At 45.9% G+C, this 16,271-nt stretch overlaps 1 protein-coding gene across 1 annotated transcript in view; it reads right to left on the bottom strand.

The window, feature by feature from the left end:
• LOC124606075 (F-box/LRR-repeat protein 16-like) overlaps positions 1–16,271 on the bottom strand; it is a 705,098-nt gene that overhangs the window by 564,042 nt on the left and 124,785 nt on the right. The window contains exon 3 of the mRNA XM_047138039.1: positions 12,670–12,963. Coding sequence (XP_046993995.1) covers positions 12,670–12,963 — 294 coding nt within the window. The remainder of the gene's footprint in view (positions 1–12,669; positions 12,964–16,271) is intronic.

The raw sequence follows: 16,271 nt of genomic DNA, 5'->3' as shown, positions 1-16,271 counted from the left end.
TACCATTGATGACCGTGCAGCTTCTCTAGAATGAAATGATAATTAAATCGACACCCTAGCTGCAAACAGGCGTTGATATAGATCATTGCGGACACGTTGAAAATGTGTGCCGCGGCTGGGATTCGAACCCGGGTTTTCCTGCTTACATGGCAGACGCTCCATCCATCTGAGCCATCGAGGGCACAGAGGATAGTGCACCTGCAGGGACCTATCCCTTGCACGCTCCCCGTGAGACCCACATCCCCAACATGTCCACACCACTACATTCGTAGTGCGGCTAATAGACGTTTGCCCATCACACTCATTACTCGTTACAGATTAATCAACCAAGTCCCATACCAGTTGGGAAACTGCGTGTGCGTTCGCACAAGAAGGTCAATGGCACGGTACCCATAATTTAACTATTTATGAAAGTACACTACTGGCCATGAAAATTGCTATGATATGCAAATGATTAGCTTTTCAGAGCATTCACACAAGGTTGGCGCCGGTGGCGACACCTACAGCGTGCTGACATGAGGAAAGTTTACAAACGACTTCTCATACACAAACAGCAGTTGACAGGGGTTTTCTGGTAAAACGTTGTTGTAATGCCTCGTGTAAGGAGGAAAAATGCGTACCATCACGTTTCCGAATTTGATAAAGGTCGGACTGTAGCCTATCGCGATTGCGGTTTATTGTATCACGACATTGCTGCTCGCGTTGCTCAAGATACAATGACTGTTAGCAGAATATGGAATCGGTGGGTTCAGGAGGGTAATGCGGAACGCCGTGCTGGATCCCAACGGCCTCGTATCACAAGCAGTCGAAATGACAGGCATCTTATCCATATGGCTGTAACGGATCGGGCAGCCACGTCTCGATCCCTGAGTCAACAGATGGGGACGTTTGCAGACAACAACCATCTGCACGAGCAGTTCGACGACGTTTGCAGCAGCATGGACTATCAGCTCGGAGAACTGGCTGCGGTTACCCTTGACGCTGCATCACAAGACAGGGCTGCGGTGGTGTACTCAACGACGAACGTGGGTGCACGAATGGCAAAACGTCATTTTTTCGGAAGAATCCAGGTTCTGTTTACAGCATCATGATGGTAGCATCCGTGTTTGGCGATATCGCGGTGAACGCACATCGGAAGCGTGTATTCGTCATCGCCATACTGGCGTATAACTCGGTGTGATGGTATGGAGTGCCATTGGTTACACATCTCGGTCACGTCTTGTTCGCATTGACGGCACTTTGAACAGTGGACGTTACATTTCAGATGTGTTACGACGTGTGGCTCTACCCTTCATTCGATCCCTGTTGAAACCCTACATTTCAGCAGGATAATGCACGACCGCATGTTGCAGGTCCTGTACGGGCCTTTCTGGATACAGAAAATGTTCGACTGCTGCCCTGTCCAGCACATTCTCCAGATCTCTCACCAATTGGAAACGTCTGGTCAATGGTGGCCGAGCAACTGGCTCGTCACAATACGCCAGTCACTACTCTTGATGAACTATGGTATCGTGTTGAAGCTGCATGGGCAGCTGTACTTGTACACGCCATCCAAGCTCTGTTTGACTCAATGCCTAGGCGTATCAAGGCCGTTATTACGGCCAGATGTGGTTGTTCTGGGTACTGATTTCTCAGGATCTATGCACCGAAATTGCGTGAAAATGTAATCACATGTCAATTGTAGTATAATATATTTGTCCAATCAATACCCGTTTATCATCTGAATTTCTTCTTAGTGTAGCAATTTAAATGGCCACTGGTTTAGTATCTGTTCCCGACATAACAGGTACCATTAATGACCGTGCATCTTCTCTAGAATGAAATGATAATTAAATCGATACCTTAGCTGCAAACTGGTATCAGTTCTTTCTGGAACAAATACTACCTTCATATGTAGTTAAAATATGGCTACCGGGCCACTGACCATCTTGTGCGATCGCACACGCTATGCCCCAACTCATACGGGACTTGATTTATTAATCTGCCACGAGTAGTGAGTGTGATGGGCAAACATCTGTTAGGCGCACTACGAATGTAGTGGTGTGGACATGTTGGGAATGTGGGTCTCACGGGGAGCGTGCCAGGGATAAGTCCCTGCAGGCGCACTATCTTCTATGTCCTAAGTGGCTCAGATGAATAGAGCGTCTGCCACGTAAGCAGGAGATCCCGGGTTCGAGTCCCGATCGGGGCACACATTTTCAATATATCCTCAATGATGTATATCAACGCCTGTTTGCAGCTAGGGTGTCGATTTGATCATCATTTCACAGCTGGACGATGTTAAACTGCATGGGTACTTTAGGACATGCATACTCGTCGTCAAGGTTCCGGTCGAGCACTTCTGACCACAGCAAAAGAGTGTCGCCGGCCGGCCGGGGTGGCCGAGCGGTTCTAGGCGCTGCAGTCTGGAACCGCGTGACCGCTACAGTCGCTGGTTCGAATCCTACCTAGGGCATGGATGTGTGTTATGTCCTTAGGTTAGTTAGGTTTAAGTAGTTCTAAGTTCTAGGGGACTGATGACCTCAGAAGTTAAGTCCCATAGTGCTCAGAGCCATTTGAACCATTTTTAAGTGTCGCCGTATTGTGGACCAAGCACATTGTAACCCCTTCAAATCTGCTCCTGCCATCGGAGAAGAAGTAATGAACTCCCTGCAACATTCTGTGTCCTTCCGCACCATTCGTCAGAGACCAGTAGCAGTCAGACTAAGGAATTACCGTCCGCTAATTACGCTGCCGTTAACCCCACAATACAGACGACTGCGTTCTTCCACTGCTCTTGGTGACGCACAGCCGTGTTACACTTGACATCATGGCATAGGGAGCCATCTTGTATGACTTCAGTTCACGGCTGGTAGCTGGGAATGAACGAGAGAACTGACGGCACAACGGTACATCACGAATATACTGCGTCCGTGTGACCTCCATGTCGTCATTAGCTAGATTCTCATATCTGTCCCCGATAGAACGTGTGGGAGACTATCTCGGACGTCATGTTCATCTCAGTACCCTTATCCAGGGTGCCCAGTGCCTGTTACAACAACTGCGGATCAGCTTGCCTCAAGAGAGGAACAACGGCTTTTATGACAACCTTCCCAATCGTATCAGTGCGTGTATCCAAGCTAGACGGGGTGGAACATCATACTGATAGGTGGGCTCATATTGCATGTTCTCTATAAATTTAAAACGATTTTGTAATCACCGAAATAAGATGATATAACCTCTCAACCCATGAGGTTTCATCTCGTTTCCTCTTCCCCTCCTGCGTGCTTCACTTTTTTTTCAGGCTATGTATTATGTGCTATACTCACATTATACGACTTTATGGGTAAGATGATATCTGTTGAAGTATGTAGGTAACAGTAAAAAAAAAAATAAAAAAAAGCCTATAGATAACTGCTCGTACCACTACGAAGCATTTCACACTACCTAGAATCGCTCACGGCTGCTGCACTTGGCAGTCAGAGAAGCTGACCAGTCAGAAACAGATGGGCATTGTTGCATGTAAGCCGGCCGGTGTGGCCGTGCGGTTCAAGGCGCTACAGTCTGGAGCCGAGCGACCGCTACGGTCGCAGGTTCGAATCCTGCCTCGGGCATGGATGTGTGTGATGTCCTTAGGTTAGTTAGGTTTAATTAGTTCTAAGTTATAGGCGACGGTGACCTCAGAAGTTAAGTCGCATAGTGCTCATAGCCATTTGAACCATTTTTGTTGTTGTTGCATGTAATGATAATTAAATATACACTCCTGGAAATGGAAAAAAGAACACATTGACACCGGTGTGTCAGACCCACCATACTTGCTCCGGACACTGCGAGAGGGCTGTACAAGCAATGATCACACGCACGGCACAGCGGACACACCAGGAACCGCGGTGTTGGCCGTCGAATGGCGCTAGCTGCGCAGCATTTGTGCACTGCCGCCGTCAGTGTCAGCCAGTTTGCCGTGGCATACGGAGCTCCATCGCAGTCTTTAGCACTGGTAGCATGCCGCGACAGCGTGGACGTGAACCGCATGTGCAGTTGACGGACTTTGAGCGAGGGCGTATAGTGGGCATGCGGGAGGCCGGGTGGACGTACCGCCGCATTGCTCAACACGTGGGGCGTGAGGTCTCCACAGTACATCGATGTTGTCGCCAGTGGTCGGCGAAAGTTGCACGTGCCCGTCGACCTGGGACCTGACCGCAGCGACGCACGGATGCACGCCAAGACCGTAGGATCCTACGCAGTGCCGTAGGGGACCGCACCGCCACTTCCCAGCAAATTAGGGACACTGTTGCTCCTGGGGTATCGGCGAGGACCATTCGCAACCGTCTCCATGAAGCTGGGCTACGGTCCCGCACACCGTTAGGCCGTCTTCCGCTCACGCCCCAACATCGTGCAGCCCGCCTCCAGTGGTGTCGCGACAGGCGTGAATGGAGGGACGAATGGAGACGTGTCGTCTTCAGCGATGAGAGTCGCTTCTGCCTTGGTGCCAATGATGGTCGTATGCGTGTTTGGCGCCGTGCAGGTGAGCGCCACAATCAGGACTGCATACGACCGAGGCACACAGGGCCAACACCCGGCATCATGGTGTGGGCAGCGATCTCCTACACTGGCCGTACACCACTGGTGATCGTCGAGGGGACACTGAATAGTGCACAGTACATCCAAACCGTCATCGAACCCATCGTTCAACCATTCCTAGACTGGCAAGGGAACTTGCTGTTCCAACAGGACAATGCACGTCCGCATGTATCCCGTGCCACCCAACGTGCTCTAGAAGGTGTAAGTCAACTACCCTGGCCAGCAAGATCTCCGGATCTGTCCCCCATTGAGCATGTTTGGGACTGGATGAAGCGTCGTCTCACGCGGTCTGCACGTCCAGCACGAACGCTGGTCCAACTGAGGCGCCAGGTGGAAATGGCATGGCAAGCCGTTCCACAGGACTACATCCAGCATCTCTACGATCGTCTCCATGGGAGAATAGCAGCCTGCATTGCTGCGAAAGGTGTATATACACTGTACTAGTGCCGACATTGTGCATGCTCTGTTGCCTGTGTCTATGTGCCTGTGGTTCTGTCAGTGTGATCATGTGATGTATCTGACCCCAGGAATGTGTCAATAAAGTTTCCCCTTCCTGGGACAATGAATTCACGGTGTTCTTATTTCAATTTCCAGGAGTGTAGTTTGGTGTTTTACAGTTGGATCTGCTAAAACACAAATGTTCAGAATTAAGTAGTTTCAAAAAGAGCTATAACTTCAAAAAAATTGGAGTATAATAATATATGCAACTATTACTTAATTTTAAAATCTAACGTCATTTACGCCTTTCTGTTCACTTATTTGCGACAGCCTGTTGCAGTGTATTCAGGTCTACTTCATAAGAACTCTCATGTATAACAAGCCAGATTATAAATGTTTGGAGGATCTTTTTCCTCCAAATGTAATGACATCGAACTCCGCGTCCCCTGCTCGGACAACAGGAAGCCGAGAGGCAATCCACCACGGCGTATAGCGGCCTGCACATTCTCTCCTCACTGACAACATACACATCGTCCGTTGGTCAGCGCAGTGTACAGAAACTCTGTCTTCGAGCAAACACTGAACACATAAGCTCCGATTCGATTCTTATAAACTGACAGCAGTTACTTTCGGGCCCAAAATACCCAAGGCAATATCACTCCTCCAAAGAATAGCAGTGACTCAGAACGAAGAACCTTCTTATCTGCTTCGCAGTACCCGTGAGCCGGCTTTACTCAGAAGCTACGATTCAGTCTGATAAATGACGGCATACCGAGTGTGAACCCGAACTCCGACACCCAAACTGCGACAAAATTTTGGAGTACGCTTAAGGGTATTCTTTCAGTTTTTGGTCTCTGGTGGCTCGTTGCAGACTAATGATGTAATGGTGATTTATTCGGCTTGTTGCTCCAGTTATTTTTGTTTCCATAAAATTAGGTACACAACAATGTAAAAGCGTATAATATGCATTTGCCAAAACTAACAACACAAAACTCGCAGTAATGAAAACGTACTGTGCTCAGGCTGCCGTCACTACGGTAACTGGGGGACTGATGACCTTCGCTGTTTAGTCCCCCTTAAACATCCCAACAACCACCACCACCACTACGGGAACAGCACAGCATAGCGTTCTTATATAGCTGTTCCACTGCATTCAGTAAATCAACACACAGAAGCATTACCGCCAACTGTTCATCAGGAAAGGTGTCTGACTTGCTGTGTGCCACTTTTAACGTACATCTAACGTTTCCTGAGAAACAAAGCCGAGACGGAACTGTGCAACACTGAATGCAAGCATGAGGACGAGGAGTAAAGTTGGTATTACTGTTATCAACGTCAAGTACCCTGAATAATTTGTCCTCAAACAAGGCACACAAGCGCATACCGTCGGCATTTGCACTCTTGTGCTGATATTATCAGGACGAAGAGATACATAGGCAAATGTAGGTAAGAACTCATACGGAATGCAATGACTCTGCAACGAACTACCGAAGAGCACGGCTCACTTTTAAAAAATCCATGCATCATCCATGTCCATCCCTGACATTCTCCGAAAAATATATTTTCTGCTGCATCTCAAATACCATAGTCAGTTATATCATTAACGACACTTTCCATTGAACGTGCAAATACACACCTTCGTGTGCTTTTCTGTATAATTAACACTCATTGTTTAGACACTTGTTACAGTGGCGTCGCGTCTCTGTACACAACTACGATATTTGAATTTCCCGCCCATGATGGTTATATGTATTTGACAGGGTGTACCTCCTCGTCACCGTCATGGAACCGATGTCCTGTACGAAGAAACGTAGATCACCGGTTGCTAGGTTATATCTGTACGGAGGCAGAGTGTGATGTTACTAGCCTATAGTTGTCACTTTCGTTTTGAGATCCGGTTTTATCATGACTCAGACCTATGGCAATCATTCCACGTTGTTTATGGTGGCTTCCTCGAGAAACCTCTCTGGCTTGAACTCGTATGATAAATGATTCTTTAAAGCAGAGATTGTTTCGACTCTGCCCATTTCCGTTAACTCCTATGGCTATTACAAGGAAAAAAAAACACTTTCTTCTTTCATTTATTACACTCTGTGTTTTTCTGTGTGTTCCTTATACTACAATAAGTAGAATAGTGGACAAAAATAGTGTTGTTATCTTCTAATCATTGTGAAGGAGGGGGAAGGAAGAGATTAGTGTTTAATGTCCCGTCGACAACGAAGTCATTACGGTAGAGACGGAGCACAAACTCAGATTAGGGAAAGAAGGAGAAGGAAAGCGGCAGTGCCCTTTTGAAGAATCCAACCCGGCATTTTCCTTAAGCGATTTAGGGAAATCACGGAAAACCTAAATCAGGAATACCGGACTCTTGTTTGAACCGTCGTCCTCCCGAATGAGAATCCAGTGCGCCAACCATTGCGCCGCCTCACTCGGTCCCAATCATTATACAGGGTGATCAAAAAGTCAGTATAAATTTGAAAACTGAATAAATCATGGAATAATGTAGATAGAGAGGTAAAAATTGACACACATGCTTGGAATGACATGGGGTTTTATTAGAACCAAAAAAATACAAAAGTTCAAAAAAATGTCCGACAGATGGCGCGTCATCTGATCATAACAATAATAATAATAATTAGCATAACAAAGTAAGACAAAGCAAAGATGATGTTCTTTACAGGAAATGCTCAATATGTTCACCATCATTCCTCAACAATAGCTGTAGTCGATGAATAATGTTGTGAACAGCACTGTAAAGCATGTCCGGAGTTATGGTGAGGCATTGGCGTCGGATGTTGTCTTTCAGCATCCCAAGAGATGTCGGTCCATCACGATACACTTGCGACTTCAGGTAACCCCATAGCCAATAATCGCACGGACTGAGGTCTGGGGACCTGGGAGGCCAAGCATGACGAAAGTGGTGGCTGAGCACACGATCATCACCAAACGACGCGCGCAAGAGATCTTTCACGCGTCTAGCAATATGGGGTGGTTCTAATATAACCCCCTGTCATTCCAAGCATGTGTGTCAATTTTTACCTCTCTATCTACATTATTCCGTGGTTTATTAAGTTTTCAAATTTATACTGACTTTTTGATCACCCGTTATTTTATCAATTATTAACAATGAAGACAACAAATTTACAGTTTAAAACTTAATGAAAATTTCGTCCTTTCTCCATCAGTAACATTTAGTAGCTCATGCTCAGAATTACAGTAATATGTCAGTATTGTCAGGTTTCGTGAATCAACTAACCTTTCAGATATTTAAGGTTGATCATGTTGGTCTTAAGATGCGGTCGATGATGAGATTTCCTAACTATGTGCCGCATACGAAATGTGAAACTAGAGTCTTTGGTCTTGCTACTTGTGAATGCACCAACCCCCCATGCCAGGCATTCAAAAACTAGCGCGAAAGTTAAAATAAAGTAATGGAAACCGTCTTTTTGACATAAGATTACTCTTGTCTTTTAGCGTGAGTGACGGAGATCCCCTAAGGGCAATATTGTGTTTGGTGAACAATTTGTAAATTGTAAAATCTTGCTTTCGGGAAACTTCTTAAGATACGAGACGTTCTTGTTACAGAATGGGAGACCAAACAGCGAGGTCATCGGTCCCATACGATTAGGGAAGGATGGGGAAGGAAATCGGCCGTGCCCTTTCTAAGGAACCATCCCTGCAATTGCCTGAAGCGATTTAGGGAAATTACGGAAAACCTAAATCAGGAAGGCCGGACGCGGGGGAAGCCAGTGCGAGCTACTGCAGACTTTCAAACGAGGCTGCAATGTAGAATGTTTCAGGTATTAAGATGATCAGAGCAGATGTTTTGATAAACAGTTAATGTTTAAAGGCTGTGGAGGAACACATTAGAAAAAAATCACACATAAATTATAGCTCGCGCCAAAGTGGCGCTGCAGTTTGGGGAAACCAGGTAGTGCGGTGGCTCACAGCTTCCATCATTACCACGAAATGTCACCCCTAAGCGAACGAAATATAGAACAGATGGCATCTGTGTCTCTGGAGAACTTTCCTGACATGCTCTGCCTAAATCATTTCTGAATACGAAAATGGCGATATTCAATTACCTCACGTTGTTACATTATTAACTCCACGCTGCGATCCGTAAACAAAATTACTGCTACACCAGAAAAGTCATCGAGTTGTAGATACTTAATGCCAACCATGATAAGCTGGAGCAGAGCGCTAGTTTGAAACAGTTACAAACTGTGAGGCACTACCCGTTCAAAATATTCACGATTGTTCGTAAGTACGTGTGAGGTTTCGAAAGACGAATGTGAGGAAACTAGAAGACATACAGGGTGTTTCCGTAAGAGCGCGCAAAAACGTAACAAGACATAAAGGATACTCCACTGAACAATTTGAAGGAGGGAACCTGCGGTCGGAGAAGCCAGCTTAAGGAGATAATAGGAATAAAATCACATAACTTTGTACTCCATTATTTGGCTTAATTAACTGCAAATGCCATCACTGACACAATGAACGTAGAATTTTTATTGTATCTTACAAAATGTGCTGAAACTGACGGCCATCAACCTCAATGCAAGCGTGACATCGGCGAACAAAATCTTGACGCATCCTGACAAACGTCTCTATCACATCACAGGCAGCTACAATTGGCTCTGAGCACTATACGACTTAACTTCTGAGGTCATCAGTCACCTAGAACTTAGAAATAATTAAACCTAACCAACCTAAGGACATCAAACACATTCATGCCCGAGGCAGGATTCGAACCTGCGACCGTAGCGGTCGCTCGGCTCCAGACTGTAGCGCCTAGAACCGCACGGCCACTACGGCCGGCCAGCTACAATTCTGGCAACTAATTGCACCTCTGTATCCATTGGGGTCTCATACATAAGTGCCTTTAGATATTCGCATAGGAAACAATAAAGTAGATTCACGCATTGGGGAGGACGACGGTTCGCGTCCGGCCATCTTGATCTAGTTTTTCTGTGAGTTCCCTAAATCGCATCAGGCAAATTCTGGGATGGTTCCTTCGAAAAGGGCACGGCCGATTGCCTTGCCCATCCTTCCTTCATCCAATGGGACCGATGACCTCGCTCTTTAGTCCCCTTCCTCATATCGACCAACCAAGGAGATTCAGTTCAGGTGGCATCGCAGGCCATGGAATATGACCTCCCCTTCCAGTCCGACGATCAGGAAATACTGTACCGGTACTGTTCCATCGCATTGTGCTGTACGTCTCTGAATAGCACTGAATAATGAATGGGCCTGTCATTGATTCACAGCGCGTTCTGTCATTGGACAACGTAAATATGATATAACAGAGCCATCTTATGGACAAGTACTGGGTGATCAAAAAGTTAGTATAAATTTGAAAACTTAATAGGTCCCGGCGGAGGTTCGAGTGCTCCCTCGGGCATGGGTGTGTGTGTTTGTCCTTAGAATAATTTAGGTTAAGTTCAAATGCTTCAAATGGCTCTGAGCACTATGCGACTTAACTTCTGAGGTCATCAGTCGCCTAGAACTTAGAACTAATTAAACTTAACAAACCTAAGGACATCACACACATCCATGCCAGAGGCAGGATTCGAACCTGCGACTGGAGCGGTCGCTCGGCTCCAGAGTGTAGCGCCTAGAACCGCAGGGTCACTCCGACCGGCTTAGGTTAAGTAGTGTGTAAGCTTAGGGACTGATGACCTTAGCATTTAAGTCCCATAAGATTTCACACACACACATTGAAAACTTAATAAACCACGGAATAATGTAGATACAGAGGTAAAAATTGACAAACATGCTTGGAATGACATGGGGTTTTATTAGAACCAAAAAAAACAACGTTCACAAAATGTCCGACAAATGGCGCTGGACAGCTACCGTGACGGGTGAGAGGTACGCCGCTATGTTACAGAATCGCATCATCCCCAGCCTGGCTGATGAACAGCTGCTGGAACGTACGATGTTTATGCTCCACCCCATATTGCTAGACGTGTGAAAGATCTCTTGCACGCGTCGTTTAGTGATGACCGTGTGCTCAGCCGCCACTTTCGCCATGCTTGGCCTCGCAGGTCACCAGACCTCAGTCCGTGCGATTGTTGGCTTTGGGGTTACCTGAAGTCGCAAGTGTATCGTGATCGACCGACATCTCTAGGGATGCTGAATGACAACATCCGACGCCAATGCTTCACCATAACTCCGGACACGCTTTACAGTACTTGCAGTGTTGGCAGTTAGCCAACACTACGCACACTACTTGAGAGAGGAGGCCGAATGCACGCCTTAAACTCACGCAGGCTGGCGTGAGGTCTGAAACAGGATACGTAATGAATGCTATAAAGAAAAGTACGCAGCTGCTGGAATACTTAACTTTAATCCATCATTGTTGTACATCGCTCTTGACGATACAAGTGAGACTCTGTAGATACATGCAATGTAATGCTAATGGCGCTTTGCTAGGTCGTAGCCATTGACTTAGCTGAAGGCTATTCTAACTATCTGCTCTGCACAGGAGCGAGGCTTCGACAGTGTTGCATCGCTAGCTAAGTCGTCCGTACAACTGGGGCGAGTGCCAGGACGTCTCTCTAGACCTGCCGTGTGGCGGCGCTCGGTCTGCAATTACTGACAGTGGCGACACGCGGGTCCGTCGTATACTAGCGGACCGCGGCCGATTTAAAAGCTACCACCTAGCAAGTGTGGTGTGTGGCGGTGACACCACAGTACTGTTCACAACATTATTCCTCGACTACCGCTATTGTTGAGGAATGATGGTGGGCATATTGAGCATTTCCTGTAAAGAACACCATCTTTGCTTTGCCTTACTTTGTTATGGTAATTATTCCTATTCTGATCAGATGAAGCGCCATCTGTCGGGCATTTTTTGAACGTTTGTATTTTTTTTTTTTTGTTCTAATAAAACCCCATGTCATTCCAAGCATGTGTGTCAATTTGTACGTCTCTATCTACATTATTACGTGATTTATTCAGTTTTCAAATTTATACTGACTTTTTGATCACCCGGTAAAGTAAACAAAACCTGCATCATGACTGCCTGGTAATCAGGCTTGTACTCTTTGTTTCCTTGCAGGAAATAAAGAATTTACATGTAAATAAATAGCACAGTACGTGCAAATTTGTACGCGTGTTAGTTGTAAAATGGAAAACAGTAATGCCTGATAAAGCAGTAGACAAGTTTACTTGTATATCTCCTTTAGCTGTCTTCTCCGATACCAAGTTCCCTACCTCAAATTGTTCAGTGGAGCATTTTTCCACGCTCTTACGGAAACAACCTGCATATGAATGGACGGAGTATCTATGCAAATTTTTATGTCACACTACAGGTGCTTAATATAGGCACCATCTGTGGCGCGATAACGCCAATACGTGTTTATAATCCACTGAAATCATTAATACCAATTGCCTGAGAAGCCGCGATGGCACTCCGTTAAGGATATCCGTTCAGGAGGTTGCCTACCTGCATCCGCGAAGTAATTCGATGCGACTATACGGAGCGAATTATACATTTGCATGTTCCGACACACCTGGCCGATGGTGGAACTGAGCCGCTGGAGGTATTACGAATCGAAACTTGGGAAGACGTTCCGTCCACTGGTATGTGTCATGTTTCTGTTACGCGCAGTCGTTTTCCGAAACCCCCCGAGGTGCTTGCGAGTGACAGTGCGCAGGGCCTACCTGCAGGTGGTCGAGCAGCGCCTCGAGGCCGCGGTCGCTGATGCTGCAGCAGCGCAGGCTGAGCGAGTGCACGTGCTTGCTGGCGGCGGGGAAGGCGTGCACCAGGTCGAGCGCGTCCTCGTCGGCGGCGCCGAGCAGCGCCAGCGAGTGGAAGCCGCGCCGCAGCAGCGACGCGTACAGCCGCGCCCGCTCGCCCGGCAGCGCGGCGCGCAGCTCGCGGCACCGCAGCACCGGCACCAGGCCGCTCCAGTAGCGCGCAGACCGGTACAGCACGTCGCGCCACCGGCTGCACACCTGCAACACGCGCCGTCACAATCCTCTACCTACATCCAGAAAACAGTTTTTGATGTTGCTGAGCAACAGTCATACAGTATTTTTTAAAGGAACACATCGCCGTTTGTTTTACGGTTTATTTAAGTACAACCCAGGTTTGAGCCTTTTATACCATTTTCACGTATTTAATTTGAAGTCTTTAACATACAGGGTGATTCAAAAAGAATACCACAACTTTAAAAATATGTATTTAATGAAAGAAACATAATATAACCTTCTGTTATACATCATTACAAAGAGTATTTAAAAAGGTTTTTTTTTCACTCAAAAACAAGTTCAGAGATGTTCAATATGGCTCCCTCCAGACACACGAGCAATATCAACCCGATACTCCAACTCGTTCCACACTCTCTGTAGCAAATCAGGCGTAACAGTTTGGATAGCTGCTGTTATTTCTCGTTTCAAATCATCAATGGTGACTGGGAGAGGTGGCTGAAACACCATATCCTTAACATACCCCCATAAGAAAAAATCGCAGGGGGTAAGATCAGGGCTTCTTGGAGGCCAGTGATGAAGTGCTCTGTCACGGGCTGCCTGGCGGCCGATCCATCGCCTCGGGTAGTTGACGTTCAGGTAGTTACGGACAGATAAGTGCCAATGTGGTGGCGCTCCATCCTGCTGAAATATGAATTGTTGTGCTTCTTGTTCGAGCTGAGGGAACAGCCAATTCTCTAACATCTCCAGATACTGTAGTCCAGTTACAGTAGCACCTTCGAAGAAAAAGGTACCAAAAACTTTATTGGCTGAAATGGCGAACAAATGTACAACTAAATGAAACTTTATAGCTCCCTTAATTCGCCGACAGATAGTCCTTAGCTCTGCCTTTTCTCGTTGCAGAGTTTTAAATTCCTAAAGTTGTGGTATTCTTTTTGAATCACCCTGTATATTGCAGGACATTTAACATGTTGACAAACTCCAGGTTAGCCAAACATTTAATATTTTCCTTAACTTATGGCCGGCTCTGAGCTTGACAACATGTCAAGTGTCCTGCAACTTATATTAGAGACATAAAATCAAATACTTGAAAATGTCATAAAAGGCCGAAACCTGGGTTGTGCTTAAATAAACAATGAAACAGTACAATGGCTGTGAGTTCCTTTAAAAACAAAAGTTGATTAACACAAAGATTACGCAATAGGCTTCACATTCAAGAAGTGTCATTTGACTTTTGGCTGTCATGTATCGTGTAAAAAGGTCAAATTTGCGTCACCCAGTGTAGGAATTCGACACACACCGGATCATGGTGTTTCGAGACTGCGATATTGCTGTTTGCATTCATTGTCAGACGTGCCTGAGGTGCCAGCTCCGTGTACCAAACTTCGCAGCCCGTACACCCTTACCTATTCTGTAAATTTAAGAATATTCTTGTTATCTTATTCTATAGGCACAATAAGCAAAAATTCATTATTTGCTATTCTTCATTATGATCCGATTTTAAAGGCAAACACTACACGGGGTGTTTCCGTAAGAGCGTGCAAAAATGTAACAGGAAATAGAGAATGCTCCACCTAACTATTTGAGAAAGAAACCTGGGGTCGGAGAGGCCAGCTTAAGGAGATATGGAAGTAAACTAGTCAACGGCTTTATCTAGCATTACTCAAAATGGTTCAAATGGCTCTGAGCACTATGGGACTTAACTGCTGTAGTCATCAGTCCCCTAGAACTTAGAACTATTTAAACCTAACTAACCTAAGGATATCACACACACCCATGCCCGAGGCAGGATTTGAACCTGCGACCGTAGCGGTCGCGCGGTTCCGGGCTGTAGCGCCCAGAACCGCTCGGCCACCCCGGCCGCCGTGGCATTACTGTTTTTCAGCTTATTTACAAGTAACACACATACAAGTTTACACGTACTGTGCTGTTTGTTTACATGTACATACTTCATTTCCTGCAAGGAAACAAGGAGGACTAGCCTGATTACCAGAGACTCATGACTCAGGTTTTTTTTACTTTACTTCTCCCTACGGTGACTCTGTTCTATCGCACTTATCAATGCCCTGTTAAATTTTTGCATGCTCTTACGAAAAGAACCTATATACGAGTATTTCACCTTTTATTCTGAATAAGTATACTACTGTTAGAGCAAATTTTTAATATATGTTGGAAAGTCAATGTTTGCAATGCGGTTGGTAAAGTTACTTTTGTCTCGATATTAAAGAGATATCGATACAATTGTGATATTGCCATTGATGGCAGATTTTGTATCGAATCAGGTACTGGAAAGTCCCTACCACTACAGGGCACTGCCACGCCCTTTCCTGTTGCACTCGCGAATGAAGCACTGAGAAGACGATATCCTGTATGCCTCTCAGTGAGCCCTATATATATATATATATATATATATATATATATATATATATATATATGTGTGTGTGTGTGTGTGTGTGTGTGTGTGTGTGTGTGTGCCGGCCACTGTGGCCGAGCGGTTCTAGGCGCTTCAGTCCGGAACCACGCTGCTGCTACGGTTGTGGGTTCGTATCCTGCCTCGGGCATGGATGTGTGTGATGTCCTTAGGTTAGTTACGTTTAAGTAGTTCTAAGTCTAGGGGACTGATGACCTTAGATGTTAAGTCCCACAGTGCTCAGAGCCATGTTTTTGTGTGTGTGTTTGTACTTTATGGGTGCTCAACGGCAGGATTCTCAGATCCCTTACTAAAATTACAAGAATGGAATGAGGTTCAAATGTTTTAAAAAAAGGAAGAGTAAGTCTCATATAATTACACTCCCTCTCTTCCAGTCTCACACAGGGTCACCCGCAGTATCCCATCATCTCACATCCTTAGCGTAAATACGGTCAGATTTTCTAAAAGTGTCAACTAAACGGCCAGTGATACAAGAAGAAAGCTACAATAATTACACAGGAATGCATATCTGGCTCATCACTTACAAAAAACATTATGAGCCAAACCCACTGATACCACATTAAAAATTCATCCCTAAAATTTTAGGGAACAAGTCGGCCATTGCACAGAAACTTAACGCCGTACCACATTCGTGTCACTGCCAGTTAAAGTAGATGTCAAATCTATCGGTAAATTACCTGCACTATACTGTGGCGCACTGACGTCTGTACGCCACAAGCACTACACACTGGATGATTCTCTCTTCTGATCAAGAAGCCACGTTTCGTGGGGCTGAGTGCTACAAAAAGAATAGTGAGAAGGACCTCATCCCGTCTTCGTGGCATGAAGGAGGTACGCCCTGGCCGCGTTGTTGAGTTTACTAGGCGCAGCTTACTCTCCGTCACTTCCAGCCACTCTTCTTCCC

The sequence above is a fragment of the Schistocerca americana genome, chromosome 3 (assembly GCF_021461395.2).
Source record: "Schistocerca americana isolate TAMUIC-IGC-003095 chromosome 3, iqSchAmer2.1, whole genome shotgun sequence".
Classification (NCBI taxonomy): Eukaryota; Metazoa; Arthropoda; class Insecta; order Orthoptera; family Acrididae; genus Schistocerca; species Schistocerca americana.
This window is presented reverse-complemented; position numbering and strand designations above follow the sequence as displayed.